At 42.2% G+C, this 27,032-nt stretch overlaps 1 protein-coding gene across 1 annotated transcript in view; it reads left to right on the forward strand.

The window, feature by feature from the left end:
• The first annotated feature begins 2,427 nt into the window (after positions 1-2,427).
• LOC149449344 (aldo-keto reductase family 1 member C3-like) overlaps positions 2,428-27,032 on the forward strand; it is a 34,510-nt gene continuing 9,905 nt past the window's right edge. The window contains exons 1-5 of the mRNA XM_089693374.1: positions 2,428-2,584; positions 16,958-17,125; positions 18,914-19,030; positions 20,738-20,815; positions 23,730-23,852. Of these exons, the coding sequence (XP_089549500.1) occupies positions 2,498-2,584; positions 16,958-17,125; positions 18,914-19,030; positions 20,738-20,815; positions 23,730-23,852 (573 nt within the window). The 5' untranslated portion in view covers positions 2,428-2,497. The remainder of the gene's footprint in view (positions 2,585-16,957; positions 17,126-18,913; positions 19,031-20,737; positions 20,816-23,729; positions 23,853-27,032) is intronic.

Genomic DNA, 27,032 nt, shown 5'->3' on the forward strand with positions numbered 1-27,032 from the left:
GCTTAGTGGTTAGCACGTCTGCCTTGCAGTAAAAATGGGTCATGGGTTCGATTCCCAACCATGGTGCCTCCTGCATGGAGTTTGCATGTTCTCCCTGTGCTTGCGTGGGTTTTCTTCGGGTGCTCCGGTTTCCTCCCACACTCCAAAGACATGTTGGTAGGTCAATTGGATCCTGTCTAAATTGGCCCTAATATGTATATGTATGAATGTAAGTTAGGGACCTTAGATTGTACACCCCTTGAGGGTTAGGGACTGATGTGAATGTTCAATATATATGTGTAAAGCGCTGCATAAATTGACAGCGCTATATAAGTACCTGAAATAAATAAATAAATAAGTGAAGCCTGAGCTACACTCGGGAATACAGCCAGGGAGGTTACAGGAGTTAGTGATAAAAGGGTCATGGACAGAGGTGAGTTTGCTACAGACAGAGCAGTCAATCCAAGGGGCACATGAGAAGGGGGGCTGGTTCTGGGAAGAAGAGGAATAGCATCTAGATTGTGTGGATTACACCTGATTCCAGAGGATGGGGAATGCCAGGTGTGTTGGTCAAAATTAAGTGCTGGAGAGCCAGGATTTGGGGATATATGTCCAGAAGTTAGGAGAAGCAGAAGTGTAAGGGAGGTAATATGAGTGAGATTTATATGAAGGGACATGTCCCAATATTCTGCAGTTTTGTTAGTACGTGGGTTCAGAAATAGCAGGAATTGATAAGTACAGTAATAAGGAGTGGACAAACGTGGCGGTGATATACACCAATCATCCATATTATTAAGACCACTGGCCAGTAAAGTGAATAACATTGATTATCTCATTCCAACGGCATGTATAAGTGGGTGGGATATGTTAGGCAGCAAGCTCTACCCCAGCATAGTATGTCAGACCTATCAGAGAAGAAGGCAGATAAGATAAATTATTGGAAACCAATTGTTCAACAAATATTTGCTTATGCTCTCTATGATTCTGAAAAATTGGCAAGCATTACAACACCCAAGGGATTGTTCTATAACAAAGTTCAAAGAGCAATGGCCATGTGCAACACTTGGTACAGGTACCCACAGATGTATGATGTTAGTTGCCCAACTTGATTTAATTTCTTCACTTCAAGGAAAGAAGGAGAAGGGGATAACTGGGTCCTGGGTTTTCAATGCAAACACCTAACATTGGCCATGCTCAGCCGATTGATATGTTTTGTCTTGGATGCCACCATATTCAAATTGTTTCAGGAATATTTTAGTGCTGATCCAGTGTATCTAAGCTTGTCATGTTCTGTCTTGGAAGACCAAAAATTATCATACAATGTATGAGCTATTCTGCTTGCATTAAACTGAAATATGATTGGTTCCTCTTGGCTGCTACTAAAATTGGACTTTCTTAAATTTCTCTCAAAATGTCTGAAATAGTTAATAGGGCAAATCTAATTTTCACTGCTGGTTGGAGAAGTATAGGTCCAACCCTGCAGGGGTGTATTAGACCTTTGCAGAGAGACCACTGCTTCCCCATTAAGAGCAAGACCTCTTTGCAGCATGCTGGTAGGGGGCATTCTTTTTTACTCAGACTGTAGCTGCTTTCTTATGAAATCCAACTCATTCACACCAGCAGACATGCAGTAAGTTGCCCTTACATGCGCTGTACACAGGCACTGCTGTACCCTGCAAAGTACTTGCTTTTTTATCATTTTTTTCATCTTCTATTCAATTCAGCGCAGTGGCGTGTGCTGCTCTAAAATGCAGAAAAAATGTCCTATTTGTTTCAGTGCACTGCAATGCAGAATGTTGGTGTGAACTGAAGCAAAAGGACATTAGGCAAATTGCCTTGTCTATGTGTGGGGACTGCATTGGGCCAATGAGCCCTTTGACTTTGCACATCTTTTCTTTGGATGCACCTGGAATCTATTTAGCTGTTTTAAACGAAACGTTTACATATTCTTTTTATTTGAAGAAACCATAAAAATCTGCACTGGTTCAAATAAATCACAAGCTGCCAACACTAAATTCTCATTCAAAGAATTTACAAAACATACATAAAAAAGTGTAGAGCTAAAAAATAAACCAGTGATAATACAATCCTTGTTGTAGATGTGAAAATGTTCCAATGCAATATTTAAATCTTGAAAATAATAATAATGATAATATGCAAAATAATAAATTATAGTTCAAACATTTTCTTTTTGTTAGTTGGCCGGAGTACTCCTAAAAGAGATACCTGCCAGAAATCACGAGGAGAATAAATGTCATAGTGCATCATCATTTACTTTCACTTGCTTGCAATGATTTAGCAAAAAAGTTGAAGCTTTTTGCTTCTGGCCCTGGGTGTGGTGTTATCCTGAAAAACGGAGATTACAGCTGGAAAAGATCCGTCCCCGACTCATATTTGTTATGGTTGGCTAAAAGGTATGCTAAAGAAGGAGGGACTGAGAGGAAGCTTTACAATGAGTAAACAGTGAAGGCTCCACTGCATAGAGCGCAGTTGGCTGCTGACATATCGCAGGAGGGAGATGGCACTTAAGGAACGTTCCTATGTCTTGTTGAATGATGGCAACAAGATGCCAGTCGTTGGCTTTGGCACGTATGCTCCACAGGAGGTGAGAGACTACAAATAATTTCACACAAAGCCCTCATGGGTAATTTCCTAGGAAGGTTAGGGCTTTCTGGTGAAAGGGTAGAGAGTACAGGGAACCTGAGAGGAGTTATAAGACTCTCTGCGGCTCAAGAAGCATGCTGCCATCTCAGTTCTTGGGCTGTTTAGAGACTCCTGGGTGCTTGTGGGCAAATCTAGTATGGAGCCATCTCATTTTAATCGGCAGATTCTTAAAGGGTGGATAATATGCTACAGCTAGAGTTATGCAGATAAGGAAGAGCAAAAGGGCACTACAGTTTTCAGTTACTGATAATGTTCATGAAATATTGTTTTAAAGCGGTATTACACCTAAAAGCAAACATTTATTATATTGCAATTTACACATTCTATGGCGTCATGTACACTGCTGCTTCTAAACATGAGTTTAGGAGCTTTTGGCATTTTTATTGCCAAAGTACCTGCACTCAACTCAATAAAAGTCTGTGTGTCTATGTACACATAGGCTTTTATCAGAGTTTATTAGCAGTAGTATTTAGGGGCAGATAAATATCCCACTCCTGATCGCAGAAGAATCACGTTCAGCAGAGGAACATTTTGTCCAAAAAATGCAAATCGTGCCAAATACATTTGTGAATGCAGCTAAGCGCTAGCCGCATTTAGTGCTTGGGCGTTTATTCATTTCAATGGGAAGTGCTCTGGCCAAATAAATGAATAAACTTCCACGTGCTAAATGTGGCTAAACACAATACCGCGTTTACACACGTTTTTGTCACGGTTAGCATTTTTCAACTGCCAGGAGAGCTTGGTGTCCAAGGGAGCTTAATGTACATGTAGTTCAGGAGCAGCAGAGTTTAGGGGAAGTTAAACTTTCCTCTTCTGAATGTTATTCTTCTACGTTCAGGAAACTAACATTTTGGCCAAAAAATGCTAAACGCTGGAAAACGCTTGTAAACACATCTGAACAGTAGCCGCATTTAGTGCTTGGGTGTTTATTCATGTCAATTGAAAATATTGTAGCCTATCAAATAAATAAATGTTCAAGCGCTAAATGTGGTACTGCGTTTACACTCGTTTTTCACGTGTTTAGTGTTTTTCTGCTGCCAGGAGAGCTAAATGTCTAGGGGAGTTCATGTGTACATGAGGCCTTACATGTGATGGCTGCATTAGTTTTCTTTTTAGGCTTTCTTTCTTCTATTTTTCACCTGATAATCCTGCCAGTAAGTCTGTCATTTTTCATCAGACAGAGCTTTCATGCAGATTATCTCAGTTACATGGATGAGACAAACTATTTCTAATAACCAAACAAACATTAGTTATTATTAACAATCCAGAATAATGTTGTGAATGCTGTCAGTCTGCTGGTCATTGCAACAGTTGTACTTACAGATATGGACGTGAACATCCATTTTGGTAAAGACCCTCCATCTTGTATCATTTCTCACTCCAAATCAGCTCCCCCCTCCCTCTCTGTTGAGTGACACGTGGTCCTTGTGTGCTGAGTTCAGGAGTGCACAGGGCACGGCTGTATACCCTTGATGATTGTAAACTCAGTTAGCTGATGCTAGGGTGTCTGTCCCACTCTTGCTCTGAAGCTGATCATAAAACTATAAACCCGTCAGTCACTGGACTTCAAAAGCATTCCAGGATAGCAGTAAAACATATATCCCATGTGAAAACACTTTTTCATACAATTTCGTAATTTCTCGTAGGTAATACATACAATGAAACAAGACATATATTCAGAGAGGTCATTTTAATACAAGTCACCTGATACCTTACACCCCTAGATTACATCTACCCGAGAGCAGAAAGTGATATCTTCTTAACCGTCACAGCAGATATGTCATATGTCATATGTAATGTCTGAACGTTCAGAATATCGTTCTGCATATTATCCTGTCAGTGGATAGGATGCTACACGTACCTAGGGAAGGTTATTGACCATGATATAAACTTGGTTTATAGCCGGAGTTCCCTGCCTAAAACACCCCTCCCCAAATGAGGCGATTGGTTCTCTACTTTAAGGAGACACCCTGCTGGGTTTCTAGAAAAAGGCTGTTATGCTTGGAGAAGTAAGATGAAGAGATCTCCCTTTTTAACATCAGGAACCAACTTTGGGAGAAAAGGCACCCTTTTGTTCAGGGTGCCTTTGAATCTGCTTAAACCAAGGCTGACGGCAAGTATTCTACCTCTCTAAACTTCTTTCTGTTATCTCTCTGCTGTGTTATTGCTCTCTGTATTTATATATATATATTGGCTACATCTTTTTCTGTAAATATTTTTATTGGACCATTTTGACCTTTTTAGTAATAAATCCTATTATCTGAAAAGTGTTGAACTGTTTCTAAAGCTCTTTAATGTAAGCTAAGAATCCCTGTCTCTGAAGAGTACTACTGTGTGTTTTAAAACTTCTGTATACATCTACCTGCGGTGACAGTGTGTATCCAGATGCTTATTCAAACATCATAGTGTTATTGCTAATATTGGCGAGTTTCCTCCTACTCTGTACAAAAAGGTGCTGGTGGCAGTGTGAAAGGTTAATTGCATAATTAACCTGACCCAGTAACAATCGCTCTCAGGCTGTGGCACATAGATTGTGGTCCATTAGCTGGAAAATCTTTGTGCAGGGTGCAGCTGAGCGTGGCATTGTTACGCACGTGACAGCGCGATTTTAGATTGGCTAGTCCTTCGGTCACAAGTTGGTGAGAAGGGCTGGGGGTCTGACGCCGCGTCCGTCACAGGCATCTCTTTCCACAACTTCCTGGATTCCAAGCATGCTTTGCAGCTTCTCCTCTGCTGTTTACTTTCCATTTCTAAGGACTACATATCCCATGGTAACTCGCTGCCTGCAAGTAGTCATTCCTGTCCTGACTCCCCCTCCTGAAACTCCTCCTCTCAGCTCCTCTGTAGTTCAGAAGGCAGCCCTTGTGAAATGTGTGACACAGTAGTGCCTACTCACGGGGCTCAGGGATCACGGAAAGAGCCGAAGATGTCGGCTCGGTCATGTGATCAGCTGTGTCCAATCACAGCTGATCACATGTAAACACGGAAATGCCGGTTATTGGTATTTCTCTCCTCTTGAGCTGTCACGCTGACAGCTCGAGAGGAGAGGAGAGCCGATAATCGGCTATCCGCAGAGGGGACATGTACACTGCTCATCAGGGCACTGATGATCAGTGTGCCCTGATGATCAGTGTGGCCCCAGAAGTGCCACCTGTCAGTGCTCATCAGTGCCACGTGCCAGTGCCCATCAGTGCCACATGCCAGTGCCCATCAGTGCCACATCAATGCCACATATCAGTGTATACCAGTGCACATCAATGCCACATATCAATGCCCATCTGAGCTGCCTTTCAATGTCACCCATCAGTGCCAGTCAGTGCCCCCTATCAATGCCAATCAGTACCATCTATCAGTGCTGCCAATCAGTGCCACCTATCAGTGCCAGTCAGTGTCGCCTATCAGTGCGCATCAGTGCCAGTCAGTGCCGCCTATGAGTGCCAGTCAGTGCCGCCTAACAGTGCCAGTCAGTGCCACCTATCAGTGCCAGTCAGTGTCGTCTATCAGTGTGCACCAGTGCCAGTCAGTGCCGCCTATCAGTGCCAGTCAGTGCCGCCTATCAGTGCCAGTCAGTGCCGCCTACCAGTGCCAGTCAGTGCCACCTATCAATGCCAATCAGTGCCACCTATCAGTGCTGCCAATCAGTGCCACCTATCAGTTCCAGTCAGTGTCGCCTATCAGTGCGCATCAGTGCCAGTCAATGCCGCCTATCAGTGCCAGTCAGTCCCACCTATCAGTGCCAGTCAGTGCCGCCTAACAGTGCCAGTCAGTGCCGCCTATCAGTGCTACCTATCAGTGCCCATCACTGCAGCCTTATTAATGCACATCAGTGAAGGAGAAAAATTACTTATTTACAAAATTGTATAACAAAAACTAAAAAAAAAACTTTTTTTTTTCAAGATTTTCAGTGGTTTTTGGTTTGTTTAAGAAAAAATAAAAATCCCAGAGGTGATTAAATACCACCAAAAGAAAGCTCTATCTGTTTCAAAAAAATTATAAAAATTTCATATGGGTACAGTGTTGCATGACCGCGCAATTGTCATTCAAAGTGTGACAGCGCTGGAAGCTGGAAATTGGCATAGGCAGGAAGGGGGTATAAGTGCCCTGTAGGCTAGTGGTTAAAGCAGAACTATGGGCAAAACAAAAAATGATATACAGTATTTGATGAATTCTGACACTAGCATTACATAGCAGTTTCCACCTGCAACATAGTTAATTACCTAATGATCCTGATTGTAGTTCCACACCCTCTAAGGCTGGCCCTACATTATACAAGTTTCTTGCACAATGTTCCTTTAGATTTACCAAAACCATATAATACGGGGTCAAACCTAAACACTTTCAATTTGTATGTAATCAGGCAGGCTCTTGCACTACATAGTTGAAGGTACAGTAAATCTAAAGGAAAATGAATAAGAAAATTGTATAATGTATGACCAGTTTAACAGGTCGTATGATGCAACAGCGACAGTTGCAGGGGCTGGGGAAAATACAAATAATAAATCATCTGTCTCTTACAGCAGAGCTCCACGCAAAAGGGGAAGCTCCACTTTAAGCCTTTGTCCTCCGCTCCCCATTAAGGATTGGCACCTTTGGGGAGTGGATACCCAAATTTGACAGATACCCACTCCCACTTCCGCTAGGCGATCGGAAGCAGAAGTTGTCCTCCTACCCTCCCTCCCTGTACTTTTCTGGGACACGTGACAGGTCCCAGAAGACTACAGGCTTTTCACAAAGTGCAGAACTTCTTGCGCATGCGCAGTGGGAACCTGGCTGTGAAGCCGCAAGCTGTCACAGCCGGATGCCCACACTGGAGATGCCGGCACCAAGGAGAGAAGACGGCCGGTGAAACCAGCCATGGTGAGGACACCGCTGGACTGAGGGACAGGTAAGTGTCTGTATTTTAAAAGTCAGCAGCTAGTTTTTGTAGCTACTGACTTTTTTTTTTCAGGTGGAACTTCACTTTAAAGTCTTTTCAAAACTACAAGTTCATCTAGAATTACATTACCTTTTCATAGTGTGAAAATTCTGCTATGTGATTTTACTGCTGAATGAACACGTCTGTCACTTTGTTACAGGAAAAGGAAAAAACAGATCTTCTGACAGGGTCAAAGGGTAATAAAACTGTTACATTGAGTACCCAGAAAAAACAAAGACTGCTGTGTTAATGCCACTGGCATACTGCAGTATACAGTATGTGATTTATACTGTCTTAGGCTAAGTTTACATTAGCGTCAAAAGCAGGCATTTCATCTGCATTTTTGAAGTCGCGCAAAGGCCTGTTTATGCTCTGTGTCATGTATGTGGATTGCAGAGGACGCTGTTTTTCATATGGTCGTGTTTGTATTGCATCATGCCACAACTTATCCGACAGCATTTGGTTTGCTTTTCCGCTCCCCAAACTTATCCGACATGTAGCATTGGCTGGCTCTTCTGTTCCCCAAACTTATCCAACATGTAGCATTGGCTGGCTCTTCTTCTCACCAAACTTTTCTGACATGTAGCATTGGCTGGCTCTTCCTCTTTCCAAATTTATGCAATGTGTAGCATTGGCTGGCTCTTCTTCTCCCCAGACTTATCTGAAATGTTGCATTGGCTGGCTCTTCTGCTCCCCAAACTTATCCGACACGTAGCGTGCAGCTGGCTCTTCTGTTCCCCAAACTTATCTGACATGTATCATTGGCTGGCTCTTCTGCTCCCCAAACTTATCCGACATGTAGCATTGGCTGGCTCTTCTTCCCCCCAAACTTATCCGACATGTAGCATTGGCTGGCTCTTCTTCTCCCCAAACTTATCCGACATGTAGCATTGGCTGGCTCTTCTGTTCCCCAGACTTATCCGACATGTAGCATTGGCTGGCTCTTCTGTTCCCCAAACTTATCCGACATGTAGCATTGGCTGGCTCTTCTGTTCCCCAAACTTATCTGACATGTAGCATTGGCTGGCTCTTCTTCTCCCCAAACTTTTCTGACATGTAGCATTGGCTGGCTCTTCCTCTTTCCAAATTTATCCAATGTGTAGCATTGGCTGGCTCTTCTTCTCCCCAGACTTATCTGAAATGTTGCATTGGCTGGCTCTTCTGCTCCCCAAACTTATCTGACATGTATCATTGGCTGGCTCTTCTGATCCCCAAACTTATCCGACATGTAGCATTGGCTGGCTCTTCTGCTCCCCAAACTTATCCGACATGTAGCATTGGCTGGTTCTTCTTCTCCCCAAACTTATCTGACATGTAGCATTGGCTGGCTCTTCTTCCCCCCAAACTTATCCGACATGTAGCATTGGCTGGCTCTTCTTCTCCCCAAACTTATCCGACATGTAGCATTGGCTGGCTCTTCTTCTCCCCAAACTTATCCGACATGTAGCATTGGCTGGCTCTTCTTCTCCCCAAACTTATCCGACATGTAGCATTGGCTGGCTCTTCTTCTCCCTAAACTTATCTGACATGTAGCATTGGCTGGCTCTTCTTCTCCCCAAACTTATCCGACATGTAGCATTGGCTGGCTCTTCTTCTCCCCAAACTTATCTGACATGTAGCATTAGCTGTCTCTTCTGCTCCCCAAACTTATCCGACATGTGGCGTTCAGCTGGCTCTGCTGTTCCCCAAATGTATCCAACTAGTAGCTTTCGGCTGGCTTTTCCACTGCCCAAACCTTTCCAACATGCAGTGTTTAGCTGGCTCTTCCACTCCCCAAGCGCCTCCATTCGTGTCAATGTAAATGCATTGCAAACGCACCACAACCACCCCTATGGCATTTACAGCGCTTATGAGATACTGTATGTTTTGAACACGTTTCTAGCAAAGATGATATTGCAAGAATACATACAATACAAAACCAACAAAGAGAAGGCACCTGGAAAACGTTATTTAACATGACACAAATGCATAAAAAAATGCACGCAAAACACATCAATAAACAATCTTATCGTGATAGGCGTTTTAATTGGCATGCATAGTATCAAAAATTTCAAAACACGACTAAAAAATCCCTTGCTGCTACCTCTTGAGGGTTTCTGTTTTTTCTTTTACTGGTTCAGAAGAATTAGAAAATAATGTATTAATTAGAATAGAATTTGTGGACAGCGCTGAGCTTTTCTCCTTTTTTTTCAACTTTATAGCTTTGCAGTAATACTTGTATACCAGGGGTTAATGGAAATTCATAGTGCCAATGCCTGATTGGATCCCACATAGACCTGTGTCTCAGGAATGCTTTATTTCCCCTCTTTACCATATACGGATTGCAGTTAGGTCCCAAGTGTGTGATTGTGGTTATTGTATTGGAGCTTTTCCACAGACATTTACATAAGCAACCTCTACCCACTTGCATCTCAAAAAATCGTCCCATTACATACAGAAAATAATGATATGAGCACATAATAAACAGTGACAAACAAACTGATTTAAAACTCAGGTAAAACCTAGTACACACGATAGGAAAATTGTATGAAAAATACTGCTTTCAGAGTGATCATCCTATAATCTGACCATTAGTACACAGCTTTGGAGAGCAGATCACGACAGTTCATGACAACTTATTCGAAGGGACAGGCATTACATTTTTCTGGTATGATACCAAACTGAACACTTTTCATTTAATCAGTACAGTATTCATCCGGAAAAAAAAAAAAGGAATGACTAAGACCGCGCATGCTCGAAAATGAAAGAATACATAACAATACAATACATCACTTCTGATGTTGCATTCTGTCATACGAGAATTTATGTAACTCCAGTAACCTATTTATTTTCAATATGAGACTAGCTAGCAAAAAAAAAAGATAATTTGTCTGATATTCTCATCATGTGTACGAGGCCTAAGTCTGCAAACTGCAAAATATTTAAAGTGGATTTTTTAAATACAACTAAGTAACTTATAATGTACAGCGCTGAGCAAACTGTTGGCGCTATATAAATACTGTATAATAATAATAATAATTGTAGCACTACCCCCAAGAGGGTTGATGATGATTAAAGCACAGTCACTATACTCCTTCTGACAGTAGCAGCACAGACAATGAAGATGACCACAGTTCTCCCTCACAAGTGTGGAAGCTGTCAACAAACGCAGAGCACAGACCAGGTACACGGACACAGAAAGGGGTCTAGGGGATGTCTTTTTGTGATTTTATTGTTGAATTACTTGGTTGGGGTGTAGGATAGTATGGGATACTGCAGGACAACTAACAGAAACACTCTTCTCTATGTTGCAGACTTTAAGGACAGTTCTTCTACTTAGCTCAGAACACAATCTTCCCATGAGAGACTAATAGCGGCCAGAAGTATGTACTCCTCAAGAGGGGAACTACTTGACTCAGCTTTAAGGAACAGTCAGCCCATGAGAAACTAGAGGAGACTAATTTGTGTACCTCTCAGGAGAGGAAATACTTAGCTCAAAGTTCACAGCTTTCCACCAAACTACAGGTGACTGGTCAGTATGTACCTCTCAGGAGGCCCAGCAATCCCAATAGTACTTAGTTACTAGGATCTTGCAGGCAAAGCAGTACTCATGAGGCCAGGTGAGAAACTGTGCCCACTCAGTTTTCTCCAGATGCCTTCAAGTGAAATGCGGACTGGATCCTTAGGTGAAATCTCAGGGTGTCCAATTCCCTCTCGGATATAGCCCCCCCCCCCCCCAGCTCTAGATTAAAAAGTAACATACAGAGTTCAGGGGTCAGGATCAAGTAACACACAGAGTTCAGGGGTCTGAATTAAGTAACACACAGAAATTAGGGGTCAGAATCTATCTGACCCCGTCCACAGATGGGGGGGCATGGTCGTAGATGGGGGTGCAGTTTTCTGCCTGAGTGCGGTTTATGCTGGAGTGTGAAGCAGCAGTTGGACACAGCAGTTTAACTAAAGCAGGATAACTCAAGCAGCAGGAAGTTACAACAAAGAACTCTACTGCACACTGGATGGACTGCAAGCAAACACCCTGGGAAACATGTCCTACAAGTCTGAATGCCACTCCATCTACCTTTTAATATGCCCCCACTCCTCCTTTTCATAATACTGTCCTGTGTTCCCAAAATCTCCTTTCTTTACCCCTCTGCTCCACCCCAAAACTTATACTGTACATCTCACCCTCACTGCTACCATCTCCCTACTACTGCTCTCATCACCTCTGGCTGATAGTTTACTCACCTGCTGACCCAAACACCAGGACAGGAAGGCATGTGCACTCATATACATACTGCTCCCACCTTACTTTCCTCACCCTCCTTCTTCACCTAACCTCTGGGGTTCTCCCCAAACCCTGATCCTCCAGTATCTCACCCCCACACCAGGCACCCTTCTTCCTCCGGGAATAGCCGCAATCCGCCTAACTTAATATCAATCCCCGTGCTCCTAAAAACCACCCTCCCTTTTTCATGCGCACTCTGGAATACCCGCTCTGTCTGTAATAAGCTCATCTCTGTCCATGACCTTTTTGTCTCCTGCTCCCTTAACCTGCTAGCAATTACAGAAACCTGGCTTCAAGCAGCAGATTCTGCTTCTCCCACAGCACTTTCCTTTGGAGGCCTTCTCTGGACCCACTCTCCCAGACCCAGTGATCAGAAAGGTGGTGGAGTTTGTTTGCTTCTATCCCCACTGAACACCTTTCACGTTCTTCATAACCCTCCCTCTCTATCCTTTTCTTCTTTTGAGACTCACTGCATTCGGCTGTTTTCTCTCATTTCTCTGAGGATTGCAATGATCTACCAGCCTCCTGGACCGGTGCTTTCTTGATAACTTCTCTGCCTGGCTACCCTACTTTCTCTCCTCTGAAATACCCACTATCATTCTTGGAGATTTTAACATCCCAATTAATGTGAACAACCCAGCTACATCCCAACTCTTCAACATAACCTCATCTTTTGCCTTAACACAATGGACACAGTCCTCCACTCACTCTGATGGAAATACTTTAGACCTTTTTTTCACCCATCATTGCACTCCCTACAACCTCACAAACACCCCTTTTCCTCTCTTTGATCACAATCTCATCACGTTCACAGTGTCCTCATCTTCAAACACTTATCCCTCCAAGCAGCAAACAATCACCCGCAGAAACCTTCACAACTTTAACCCTTCTCTTTTCCACTCTGCAACTGACCTCCTCTATGACAGAATCTCTCCCCTGTCCTGCTCTGACCTGGCCACTGGTGGCTACAACAGTTCACTTTCATCCACATTAGACTCACTTGGTCCTCTAACTACACAAAGCATCAGGCCCCAACCATTAAACCGTGGCAGACTGACGACACCAGAAATCTTAAGCAACATAGTTGTGCGCTGGAGCGATCGTGCCTTAAAACCAAATCTCAGCAAGCTTTCACCTAATATAAATCTGCTTTCTTAACATACAATTCCTCCCTCCATGCTGCCAAACAAGCCTACTTTGTCACTCTCATCAATAGCTTGTCATCCAGTCCTCGTCGTCTCTTCTCTACTTTTAACTCTACTTTCTCCACTTCCACTTTCACCCAGTAACTCACTGCTTACGAGATTGCAAATCATTTCAAAAACAAGATTGATGACATTCATAGGGGCATCTCCAGGGCACAGACATCCATCCCGCATAGCTTACCTTATATTAAACCTCCCTCAACACTCTCCTCTTTTGACCTTGCTACTACCAAAGAGGTCAATAAGGTTTTCTCAGAAGCCCGTCTCCCTGGATCCTGTCCCTTCACAACTACTACAGTCACCATTTTCTTCTATCCTATGCTCATTCACTCACATCTTCAATCTCTCCCTCTTGAATGGTGCCTTCCCCACCCCTCTAAAGCATGCACACATTACTTCCATACTTAAAAAGCCCTCCCTTGACCCCACTAACCTGAACAACTTAAGACCCATCTCCCTGCTCCCATTTACCTCGAAACTCTTAGAACGCTTAGTCTACAATCACCTGAGCTCCTACCTCACTGACAACAGCCTTCTTGACCATTTACAATCTGGCTTTCATACACTACACACCACCTACTAAAACTCACTAATGATCTACTAACTGCTAAATCCAATGGCCACTACTCCGTACTCTTACTACTTGCTTTCTCTGCGGTTTTTGATACTGTTGACTCAAAAAACTCCACTCTCTTTTCATCTGAGACTCTGCTCTCTTCTGGTTCTCCTCCTACCTATCGCAGCGCTCCTTCAGCATTACCTATAACTCTGCCTCCTCCACTCCACTCCCTCTTTCTGTAGAGGTCCCTCAAGGTTCTGTCCTTGGACCCCTTCTCTTCTCCATCTACATACACCTCCTCCCTTGGTCACTTGATAAACTCCCATGGCTTTAAGTACCGTCTCTATGCCGATGACACACAAATCTATCTTTCTACTCCTCACCTCACCCCTTCAGTCTCCTCTCGCATTACTAACTTACTAAGTGACATATCGGCATGGATGTCACTCCACTTCCTCAAACTCAATCTTTCCAAAACTGAGCTTTTACTGTTCCCTCCAGCCCGTGCCCCCTCCCCTGACTTCTCCATCAAGATCAATAACACAACCATCAGTCCCACCCCTCATGCCAGGGTGCTAGGTGTAATCCTAGACTCCCATCTGTCCTTTCAGTCCCAATCCAAATCTTCTAGACTTAACCTCTGCAACATCTCCAAGATACGCCCGTTCTTAACCTCCAAAACTACTAAGCAACTTATTCACTCCTTTGTTATCTCCCGCCTTGACTATTGTAACACCCTTCTCATTGGCCTACCTAATCCCCTCTTCAGTCTGTCATGAATGCTGCTGCCAGACTCATCCACCTTACTAACCATTCTATATCTGCCACCCCTCTCTGCCAACCCCGCCACTGGCTTCCCATTGTGCTTCCCATTGTGCAACGGATACAATTCAAAACATTAACAATAGCATATAAAGCCTTTTATAACTCTGCCCAAATTACATCACCAATCTTGTCTCCAAATATCACCCAAACCGTACTCTCTGTGCCTTGCACGACCTCCTGCTCTCTAGCTCCCTTGTCTCCTCCTCCCATGCTCCTCTCCAGGACTTCTCCAGAGCTTCCCCATCCTCTGGAACTCTCTACCCCAATTTATCAGACTATCACCTACTCTGCTCACTTTTAGGTGATCTCTGAAAACCTATCTCTTCAGGGAAGCCTATCCTGCCCTCAGCTAATAATGGAATCTTCTATTCCTCCTACCAGTCCATCCCCCACAGTTATTACCTTTTGTACCACTAGCCCCTCCCTCTTAGATTGTAAGCTCCAAGGAGCATGACCCTCCTAACCCTCTTGTATTGAACTGTATTGCGGCTGTATTGTCTCCCATTATATTGTAAAGCGCTGAGCAAAATGTCGGCGCTATATAAATCCTGTATTATAATAATAATAATAGTATCTAGTAACACAGAGTTCAGGGGTGAGGATTAAATTACACACAGAGTTTAAGGTCAGGATAAAAAAATATCATATAGAGTTCAGGGGTCAGGATTAAAAAGTAACATACAGAGTTCAGGGGTCAGGACTAAGTAACACACAGAGTTCAAGGGTCAGGATTAAGTAACTCATAAAGTGCAGGGGTCAGGATTAAAAAGTAACATACAGAGTTCAGGGTTCAGGATTAAAAAGTAGAAACAGAGTTCAGGGATCAGGATTAAGTAAGGCACAGAGTTCAGGCGTCAGGATTAAGTAAGGCCCAGAGTTCAGGGGTCAGGATTAGGTAATGCATAGAGTGCAGGGGTCAGGATTAAGTAACACTTGAGTTTCGGGTCAGGATCAAAAAGTAACATACAGAGTTCATGGATCAGGATTAAAAAGTAGAAACAGAGTTCAGGGATCAGGATTAAGTTACACACAGAGTTCACGGGTCAGAATTAAGTAATGCACAAAGTTCAGGGATCAGAATCAAGTAATTCACAGAGTTCAGGGGTCAGGATTCAGTAATGCCTGGATTAGGCAACATGCAGAATTTAGGGGTCAGAATTAAGTGACGCACAGAGTTCAGGGTCAGGATTAAGCAACACAGTTGGTTAGAGGTCAACAGTTACAGTTTGGAGCATCATCCCTGGGAGCCAGGATAGTGTAAAGTTTGGAGCTTGCAGGCTCCAACTCACACTGCAAGCACCAATTTAAAACGGCGTGGCTGGAGCAGTCTGTGCATGCAGGGCAGTATGAAATTGCTAGTGCAAGTTGCTGCTTTGGCAGTGTGACGTACCCTGTGCACTACAAACTTTACACTTCCCTGTGGCTCCCAGGGATGAATCTGCTGACGCCCGTTTCCTGGAAACAGACCTCTCACTCCTGGGAAATGGGGACGAATGGCAGCAGTAATAAAGCTGTATGCTGTATGTTTGCTTAAGGAAACGCCATCAGATCTCTAAAGAGTTAAATCCAGCAGGTTCCTACAACAGAAGACAGCAGGCAGACCTGTTTCTTATCTGTTCCAGAACCCCAGCCTCTTTCAGCTTCTTAGTCTGCATTCACATTTGAGTGTAGCGATTTACTGGTGTTTTTATTTGAGAGGTTTTTAGCATTTTTAGAAGTATATTATAAGTGTTTTAGAAGTGCATTACAAGTGTTTTACAGCTTCAGGCATTTTTGTTTAGCTAATAGAAAGCACTACCGGAAGGAGAGGGGGAGGAAATTAGTGTGGAGAGCTGCTGTTTGAGCAGAAAATGGGCGACAAAACGCTTGTAAAACACTCAAGTCACAGGTTTTCAGGCATTTCTATAGAAGTCTATGGGACCAAAAATTTTTGGAATCTGCCAAAAAGAGGCTTGTGTACTTTTCTGAGTGACAGGTGTTTTGCTTCAGGCGACAGAACACTCATATGTGAACAGGGGCATTGAAATGAATGGGATTTGACTTGTTGAGCATTTCAGAGCTACAAGGTTCAAGCAGAAAATCTCTCAGGTGTGAATGCAGCCTTACTGTCTACATACACTCCATCATTTGATCTGTAATGGTTTCTGAGCAAGACCTTCATGGCAGGATCACCAGATCATCATATATTATTATAATAAAGCCAACAAAGTGTCTGAATTCCTGGAGTTGGACTTTAGCTGTTTGAAAACTACTTTTTGAATTATATTAACATGTTAAGGCATATGTGAGATATCAGTGATTGGTTTTAGATATCAATGTAGATATACACAAGTGTAGATATACGTATACAGTATGTTATTAATTTATTAGGTTCAGTACTAAAATGCATTCTTTACATTTGCGTCTTTAATTTTAGTTAAATTGGAAATATTACAAATATTTCAGTAATGTAACAACTAATTGTAAACTTTCCACACAATGCAAAATAAAGTTGATCAGCACCGTACTTTCCCTGTAAGTTATCACTGTCATTCTGTTGTTGTTAGGTACCCAAGACTCTGGCAGAAGAAGGTGTGAAAGTGGCCCTGGAAGTTGGCTATAGGCACATAGACTGTGCTTTGATATATGGCAATGAGGTGGAGGTTGGACGAGCCATCAGAGAGAAGATCGCAGATGGAACGGTGAAGAGGGAAGATGTTTTCTACACCTCAAAGGTATATCAACTTACAATATTGCTTCCAGTGGAATTCCACTTTTATGCAGCTACTTGTGACAGAGCTTGAACATGTGCTGAGGAAGTATAGAAGCTAACCACGCTGATTTTGTCTTCTGAAAATGCTACTTTCCTGGTTATTATGCTAATCGGATGATTTTGGTACACTCTGAGCCATTGACCTGGAACAAGCTTGCAGATCAGAAGCAATGAAACGCTAGTGTGTTTTTTTGAATGAGTGTCTTAGAAAGGGGTGACACAGTGGCTTAGTGGTTAGCACTTCCACCTGGCAGTACTAGGGTCATTGATTCAAATCCCAACCACAGCACCACCTGTCTGGAGTTTGTATGTTCTCCCTGTGCCTGCATGGGTTTGCTCTGGTTTCCTCCGACACTCCAAAGACATGCTGGTAGGTTAATTGGATCCTGTCTAAATTGTCCCTAGTATGTGTATGTATGACTGTAAGTTAGGGACCTTAGATTGTACAACCCCTTGAGGGTTAGAGACTGATGTGAATGTACAATATATATATATATATATATATATATGTAAAAGCACTGCATAAATTGACAGCGCTATAGAAGTACCTGAAATAAATAAATAAATTAGTATTAAGGCAAAAGATGGCCAGGCAACTAGTATTTTCAGAAGAAAGTCAGTTCCTGTATTTTATTCAGAATAGACAATCACATCCTGCATTCTATCGTTTTCCGGCACAGCTTCTCATTCTGTAAGAATGTTAATATTCACAGCAGTTGTGAACTAGGAGCACTCACCTGTGTGTGCTTCTAGTTCTAAAATCGTGCTTCCACTTGGCCTCAGACTAACAATTGGGAACCAACCAACTTCTTCAGCCTGCAGATGGCACTGTGCCTCACTCAGTGAAAGAAGTATGATGTTAGACATCATTACAATGACTGGGTTGAAGACGCTCCATATATAGAATACGAGGAAAAACAGAGAGAAGGTGTAAGAGAACCTGTTCTGGTGGTGGGGCAGTCCTCCTGTCAGAACACAATATCTCAACGGTGAAAATTGCCACACTAACAACGCTTGTGCTAGTATAGTGATCTTTATATTTATTTTCTGTTCAGTCTGCTGGTTTGAAAAAAAATTAAAAAAAACTTACAGTATGTACCCAGCATGTGGGGGGGGGGGGGGGGTGTAAAAAGAAAACATGCTGGGGGAGAAAAGTTCCTCTTTAATTTCTTTATGCACGTGAACCCACTTAGCTTACGGTAGATCCTGCAACCGCCAGTAGCATTGCCTGCTGAATTTCACTGTTGAGTGTAATCAAAACCCTGCACATCTTTCAACAAAATCGTACCTGAAATGTCCTGCAAGATAAGAGGTATTATACTTACCACAGCAGCAATCCATGTCTCCTACCTTCACTGCACCTCCATTCCAGCTCTGCAGTCATGCAGGGCGCCTGTGTCCTTCCTGCTGCTTGCTCTGGCTCCTTCCTCTGACTCCAAGGTCACTGCTGTGTCCTGTAGTGACATAGAGGTCAGAGGACGGAGCCACAGTGTGCGGCATTGTCAGAGGAACCTGGAGGTTATGAGTGCCGAGGGGTCTTATGGGATGCTTTAGCCCTGAAATGGAGAGAACATACAAAAGATGGGGTGCTGGAGAGTTGAAGGTCAGGTACATTTCTGGGATATTGAAAGGGTCTCCTAAAAATATTTTTACAGCAGTACATTGATGTTACTTGCTGGCTGGGGGTTGCTGTTTAATATTTAATTATCCTGTTATGTGTACATGTTATATATCAGTCTCTAAATTGCAGCTTTGGTCCACCTTCCATGCACCAGACCAGGTCCGTCCAGCTATAGAAAAATCCCTGAAGGATCTCCAGCTGGATTACATTGATCTATATATTATTCATAACCCTATAGAGCTCAAGGTAAGTTCATGCAAACAGCTTGAAGGCATATACATAGCATTGTTATTATATTAATAAGTGCACACATACTGAAAAAGAAAAAAGTGAATTACTTAGTTTTTTGCTTTGGAGGTTACAAAGCATTTCAACCGTGATCAGTGCTTTGTGGTTGAAATGCACAGGCTCCTGCAGACTATTCCTCCAGCCTGGGTTCATATGGAAGTACAGATCTTCTTTTATGGGACTGGAGGAAGTAATCTATGAACGAGTGTGGCAATGTTTGCAGTGGCAGATGGGGCTTGTAGTGTCTCCATTCACAGATCCATGTAATTAGACTTGTGATTGGATGGTGCAGCCATCTTCCACCTGTGGCGCCTTGGTGAGGAAGACGTTGCACTCATTCCAGCTAGATCCTGGGGAACACAGAACAGTTTTCATAAAGGTTCAGAAAGTTACAATGTTGCTGTGTTTTTCATGATGCTTGCAATTTACCGTACATTAGTTGTGTTACAGGAAGTTGCCTCTCTTCCTGGAAAGTGCATACAACAGACATGAAAACCCAACAGAAATGCATGCTGAAATGGTTCCTCTTATGGCGTTGACACCCATAGCAACAAAATCATTCAGTTGATCATTCAGCGCACCTCAGCTGGTTGAATTGAATACAAAACGCAAAGCAAACACCCTCAATCTAATCAATGTAGACCGTTCTCCATCAACATTGACTCTACTAAGCTGATTGGCCATGGTGGAATTTTGTAGGATTTGTCTTCTTTCAGTCATGGATGCTTAGTATCATAAGTGGCCATTATCTAGAATGGTCTTTATGCAAATGCAGCCTGCCTAGAAAGGCCCATTTCTAAAGACTAACACCCACCCTTTACTGTATTTCATTTTTGTATAACTCCTCCTAACAGCCAATCCACTGCTTGCATCAGGGCTGAGGGCTCTTTCTGCATAGAAGCAACTTCCAGGTTTTATTGCCAAAGCTTAATTGACCAAGCGGAGGTTAGAAGCTGAAGGTTTCTATGCAGAAGTGAGCCTGATTTTGCACTCCTCAGCTTTATTAAATAAACCCCACAGTGTACTACATGGTCTCTGAAGGTGAGGTCCTTGGATTCCCACAAAGGCCTAATGCTCAGTTCACACTGCTGCAACCCCAAAGTTGTGCGCCATTTCCCTGCTTGAGTCTTGCTTGTGATTTATGTGATTTAAAATTGCAGTGTACGGCAAAGTAGTGCAGGAACCTTTTTTCTTTTTTGCTGCAACTTGAGTCACATTGATTAAGAAGACACCTATTGAAATGAATGTGTTTTGACTAGTCATGCGACTTTATGCAAGTCACATGAAAAGTTGCAGCAGTGTGAACCGGTGCTAAATCATGAACACTTGTCCTTTCTGTCTGCTCGTTACTACTTCACAACAACAACTCCTTGCAATTTCCCTGTTTTTATACTCCTTTGCTCAGCCTAGATTGATCCCTAGCAGCCAAACTAAGGACATCCACTCAACCCAATAAGGGGAGTCCTACAAGTTTGTTCTGTATCCTGGGAGATCGTCCCAAAGACCATTCCGCCACAGCAGTTGGGCAGCAGAAATCAAGCTTATGGTTGAACAACAGCTATGCAGTATTGAAATATTGGTCTGGGGTGGAGCTGGCCTTTGCACGTTTTAAAGGAGTCTAATAAATCTAATATATTTTTTTTTTTTTTTGTCCTTATATTATAGCCTGGAAATGATCTGTTCCCTGCAGATGAAAATGGAAAGCTAATTTACCATAACACAGACCTTCGGGACACATGGAAGGTACTGTACAGTGCCTGAGCTGACCACACTTGGTAAAAAGGGCACTTTCAATTACAACTTAACTAAGGCTGAAACAGTTATTCATCCAAGGATAGATATTTATAAAATTCCTAAAAATATTCAAAAAAAAATAAACGATTAGCATCTGAAAACCATTTTTCCCTAGGGTCACCACCTCATTCCTTTAAAACTGAACACTTATCAATTCCACAGGTTCTGTGGCTGATTAAGGTGGTAATTAAACTCACGGAGTGCTTTATCTGCATTAAATTATCATCAGAACCTGTGTAATTAATTTGTGTTTGGTTTTAAAGGGATGAGGTGGCAACCCTAGTTTTCCCCAGAGCTATACTCTATTGCCAAAAGTATTGGAACACCTGCCTTTACATGCACATGAACTTCAATGGCATCCCAGTCTTAGTCCGTAGCGTTCAATATTGAGTTGGCCCACCTTTTGCAGCTATAACAGCTTCAACTCCTCTGGGAAGGCTGTCCACAAGGTTTAGGAGTGTGTCTATGGGAATGTTTAACCACTCTTCTAGAAGCGCATTTGTGAGGTCAGGCACTGATGTTGGACGAGAAGGCCTGGCTCGCAGTCTCTGCTCTAATTCATCCCAAAGGTGTTCTGTCGGGTTGAGATCAGGACTCTGTGCAGGCCAGTCAAGTTCCTCCACCCAAAACTCGCTCATCCATGTCTCTATGCACCTTGCTTTGTGCACTGGTGTGCAGTCATGTTGGATCAGGAAGGGGCCATCCCCAAATTGTTCGCACAAAGTTGGGAGCATGAAATTGTCCAAAATGTCTATGTATGCTGACGCCTTAAGAGTTCCCTCTACTAGAACTAAGGGGCTAAGCCTAACCCCTGAAAAATGACCCGCACCATTATCCCCCCCCCACCAAACTTTACACTTGGCACAGTGCAGTCAGGCAAGTACCGTTCTCCTGCCAACCTCAAAACCCAGACATTTCCATCGGATTTCTAGACAGAGAAGTGTGATTGGTCAGTCCAGAGTCACATTTCCATTGCTCTAGTGTCCAGTGGCTGCGTGCTTTACACCACTGCATCCGACGCTTTGCATTGCACTTGGTGATGTGAGGCTTGGATACAGCTGCTCGGCCATGGAAACCCATTCCATGAAGCTCTCTATGCACTGTTGTGCTAATCTGAAGGCCACACGAAGTTCGGAGGCCTTTAGCTATTGACTCTGCAGAGAGTTGGCAACTTCTGTGCACTGTGCGCTTCAGCATGCCCTGCCCCCGCTCTCATTTTACATGTCCTACCACTTTGTGACTGAGCTGCTGTTGTTCCCAGTTGCTTCCACTTTGTATAATACCACTAGCAGTTGATTGTGGAATATTTAGTAGCAAGGAAATTATTTCATGGATGGGCTTATTGCACAGGTGGCAACCTATCATGGTACTATGCTTTAATTCATTGAGCTCCTGAGAACGGCCCATTCTTTCACAAATGTTTGTAGAAGCAGTCTGCATGAAATCAGCTGTGGCCATGGAGGTGATTGGAACATCTGAATACAATGATTTGGAAGGGTGTCCCAATACTTTTGGTGTATGCAAAATGTCAGTAGGAAGTCGTTTCTGAAAGCTACCAATCAAGTTCATTTCTGCCTTAAAAGTTTGAATCTGATGGGTGATATGTAAAACATAGAGAAAGGGGGAGTTACACAGCTCAGACTTCAGGAAATACACACTGAGGAACCCTATGAGGTGGTCTTTGGATCACAGAGAGCTGAGATTAAAGCCCAGTTGAACCTTCAATTTAAGTCAGCTAAATACATGCCAGGTGCATTTAAAAAAAAGCATGTTAAGTATCTTACAGTTTCTAAAGCAGCTACATCTTGAGTAGAAAAGCCTTTCCTCTGCCAGCATGCTGCAGAGAGGGACTTTTGCACTCTATGTGGAAGCAGTGGTCTCATTTCAGAGGTCCAACATACTAAGTCAGACCTATAGCTTTCCAAAAAGAAAAGCTCAAGTTACCTGCTAATTATAGAGCTCTGACTCAACAGCAGGGTGTGCCAGACCTCTGCAGGAAGATCTTTCCTTCCACAAGGGTTCTTTCCATGCAGGCAGAAGACAAACTTTTCTACACAGGCTGCGGCTGATTTTTAAAGAAAACAAACTATTAGACTGTGGACACTGCATTTAGCTGATTTAAACTGAAAATGCAATTGGGCTTTAAAGTTGCCTTAGGGCATTAGTGAATTGTTCTTTAATATGCTGATGAATGTATACATTAAATATATGCCATTAAATGCTGTCTTGACCACCACAGGTATCATCTTGGAAGTGTTAAATGCTATGTAGGTAGTAGTTGAAGTACCTTGCTCATTATATCACCCCAAAATTCTAAGGTTCTAGAGTGCTGAAGATGACACATAAAGGCTTGTTACCTGCACTGCATTTCTTTGCGTGTGGTATCTTTATGGTACTGACAGGTGCACTTAATATCACCTAATGGATTCTTATGTCTCCTAGAAATTACATGTATACGTCTAGTTTTTGTAGCCTGTGTATCTGTTGTAATCATTACAAGGGAATCCTATTGGACATTTGGTTGATTTTGTATTATGGAGTCAACAGCTGCAGGCATGTTAATATCCTTCTTGAAACAAAATGAGCAAGCCACAGTGTTAAGAGAATACAGAGCCAGGTACCAGGCACTATAATACAGAACCAGGTAGCCAGGTAAGTTCTCACCATATAGTCCCAAAGCTATGAAGCAGAGCAGTAATTAGCCTAGCCCATTAGACTCCACATTAAACTGAAATATCACTTTTAGGTGGACAGAGCCTTTAAGTAGAATATTAATGTAGTACTTCCAGAATGGCAATAGCACTTCACTAACTAATTATTTTCTGTGTTTGACTGGATTAAAATCCTTTGATTTTTTTTTTAGGCTTTGGAGTCATGCAAAGATGCCGGACTCGTTAGATCGATTGGCGTTTCCAATTTCAACAGACGGCAAATAGAATTAATTCTCAACATGCCAGGACTCAAATACAAACCTGTCTGCAATCAGGTAATAACTCATTCCACAAATATAAAAGTATACAAGGGGTATGTATAAGTGTGGCTGTGAGGCGGGGAATCCCTCAGCTGCTTACAATTGGCTCAGTACAATGACGGTCCTTTCACACGGGCGTTCCGTATGTCCGTTTTTCATCTGTCCGTTTATGGATCAAAAACAGACCCCCATGTATTTCTATGGGCTTGCAGATGTAAACGAATGACATGTTTTTACATCAGTTAATGTCCGCATCCATTAACATCCGTTTTTTTGAACGGAAGAAAACCCTATTTTTCTTCTGCAAAAAAACCCATAACGGACTAAAAACGGATGTCAACTGATGTAAACGGACCAAAATTGGATGAAAATGGACATAAACGGATGAAAAACAGATGTAAACCAATGTAAATGGATAAAAAACGGATACAAATGGATGAAAAACGGATGTAAACGGATGAAAAACTAATGTAAACCAATGTAAATGGATAAAAACCAGATGTAAAGGATGAAAATGGATGAAAAAACGGATGTAAACGAATGAAAAACGGATGAAAAAAGGGATGTAAACTCATCTGTTTTTTCTTTGAAAAAAACAGGACTAAATTGAAGAAAAAACCGGAATGCCCTTGTGAAAGGACCCTGACAACTTCTTTACGGTATCCCTCAGGTGAGTTTGGACTAGGATCCAAACACACATGAACTCATCTCCAATTGTTAGTAAGAACCATTCTGTGTTCATCCGTTATTCATTAGTACAATTGTTATACTGTGCAAAATAGCATTAAAGTGGGCCTGTTTAGTTTTCATGTAGACTAATGCAGGTCATACATGACAATTCTGAATTAATTTTCTTTAGAAAATTGGAAATTTCATCCGTTTTGTAATCCGATGGTGCCACCATTTGATTTTTAAAAATTGGAAATTTCATCCGTTTTGTAATCCGATGGTGCCACCATTGATTTTTGAAATTCAACCAACCAAGTCTTCAATTTCCCCTCATGTTTCTACAGAAAAGAATTTTCGTGACCAAGAATTTTCTTTTCTTTTCAGGTCACAGCTCATTTCTTTTTTGCTTATATTTCTCGCACGATTCTCCCATCATTGATTCGAAATTTGTTTGTTTTTCAAAACATTTCCAACATGTCCGATCACTCAGATTCGATGGTCACACGAAAATCAGCAGTTTCTATGAGCCACTAATGATGCGAAATTCAAACAAAAATTCTTAGAAAAGATTTTCAAAAGAAAATTCTTGCAGAATTCGACCCGTGTATGGCTGGCTTTAGGTGGTATTCAGCTTATCTATTTGAAAGGAACCAGCATGTCCTAAAGATATCACTATTTGATAAATAAAGGATAAGCCATTTAAATATCAAAATATTCCCTTCTCAACTCTGTGTGAGACCAGATGACCATTAAATACCTTTTTACAGTAATGGGATTTTCTGATGTATCACAATATCTTTTGAATACGAAAGGAACCTATCATTTTTTTTTATCAATGTATTTGTTTTAAAGTTTGCAAGATTATCAAAATGATGTTGTAAGTATTTTTTAAAGAAACTCTGTCACTTTGCCCACTTGCAGCAAGTGACAGATTCTCTTTAAAGAACAACCCCTCCACCCTCTAAAACTCGCCTACATCATGCTACCTGGCGCCTTCATTGCATGTGATTTTGCAGTTCTGGGTAGGGAGCGCACGCGCTCCAACCCGCACCGCCATTCGCAGCCTCGGCTGTCAATCACCGGGTCCCGGCTGGTGATTCCTCACCGGCACCCAGCAATCACAGAGTATTACTGACTGGGGAGAGACCTGTGTATATACAACACAGATCTCTCCCCTGTCAGCTCCTGCACACTGCTTTGAATGGCTCTACATAGCAGAGCCATACAAAGCAGTGTGCTTACAGTGTAAAGCACACACATAGCACATATTAACTCTTGATCACCTCACATGTTAACCCCTTCCTGCCCAGTGCCATTAGTATAGCGTCAGTGCTTTTTATTAGCACTGATCACTGTATTTGTGTCACTGGGGATGTTAGTTCCCCCCAGTATCAGAATGGCTGCCGCAGTCCCGCTATAAGTCATTGATGGCCGCCATTACTAGTAAAAAAAAAAAAATTTCCAGTATATATACCGCCATTTGAAAACACTATAACTTTCATGTAAACCAATTAATTTACACATATTGGGATTTTTTTTAGCAAAGACATGTAGCAGAACATGTTTTGGCCTAAATATATGACGCAATTTGATTTTTGAAATTTTTTTACTGGACATGTTTAATAGCAAAAAATACAAAATGTAGTTAATTTATTCTACAGCCAGTAAACTCCCCAGCGTGTTATCCTATGTGTCCATGCACTGTAATCAACTTTTTTTGACTGGGAAAAAAAACCCAGGACTAGTGGGTTTCTAGAGGAGTTTTTTAGCTATAAAAACTCTCTAATGCTGAAAAACACAGCAAACTGCGGTAAATCGCGGCAAACCAGCATTTTGGATGTTTTTCTGGCCAAAAAAAAAAATTTTTTTGGTAAAAAAACTCTAAAAACCGCAAATGCGAAAAAACGTGGCAAAACACCGATAAACGCTAATGCAAAAATGATAAAAAACTCATGTTTTTAACGTGACTTTACACAGCTAACGTTACCAGCATTATTGAAATGCCCCGTGTGCATGGAACCTCAGAGTTGACCACAATAAATAGATCAAAGAGGTAAAACAAACGTTTGAGTGTTAAATGTCATTTTTGTTGCCTCACAGTGAGGTTTAGTAACAGACATCTAAACTCAAAGCCCACTACTCTGTTGTAGATTTTCCCTTACTTCCTGTCAGGTAAAACATTTTCAGCAGGACAGTAAATGAGGGGAAAATCTATTTTAACAGAGCCCTGAATGGGAATATAAACCGGCAAGAGTTCTAATCCTTTCTTATTTTATCTAACAAGTTTTTGGCTTGACATACGAGGTACACGATCTCTAAAAATGTATTACTTTGTTATCTTAAGTAATCATAAAGTTATCTCCGAATAAACAGACCCATATTGGAAATGTAAAAATTTCTCTGGTTCGTAGGAAGTATAAAAGAGATCTGAAGTGGGTAATGTGGGAAATAAGGACAGGTGGAGCAATACAGTGCATACAATGACTGCTATAGGCTTCTGTTTCTTACTAAAGTTCTAATTTGTTG

The sequence above is a fragment of the Staurois parvus genome, unplaced genomic scaffold (assembly GCF_062004578.1).
Source record: "Staurois parvus isolate SC_StPar_1 unplaced genomic scaffold, SC_StPar_1.0 ptg000629l, whole genome shotgun sequence".
Taxonomy (NCBI): Eukaryota; Metazoa; Chordata; class Amphibia; order Anura; family Ranidae; genus Staurois; species Staurois parvus.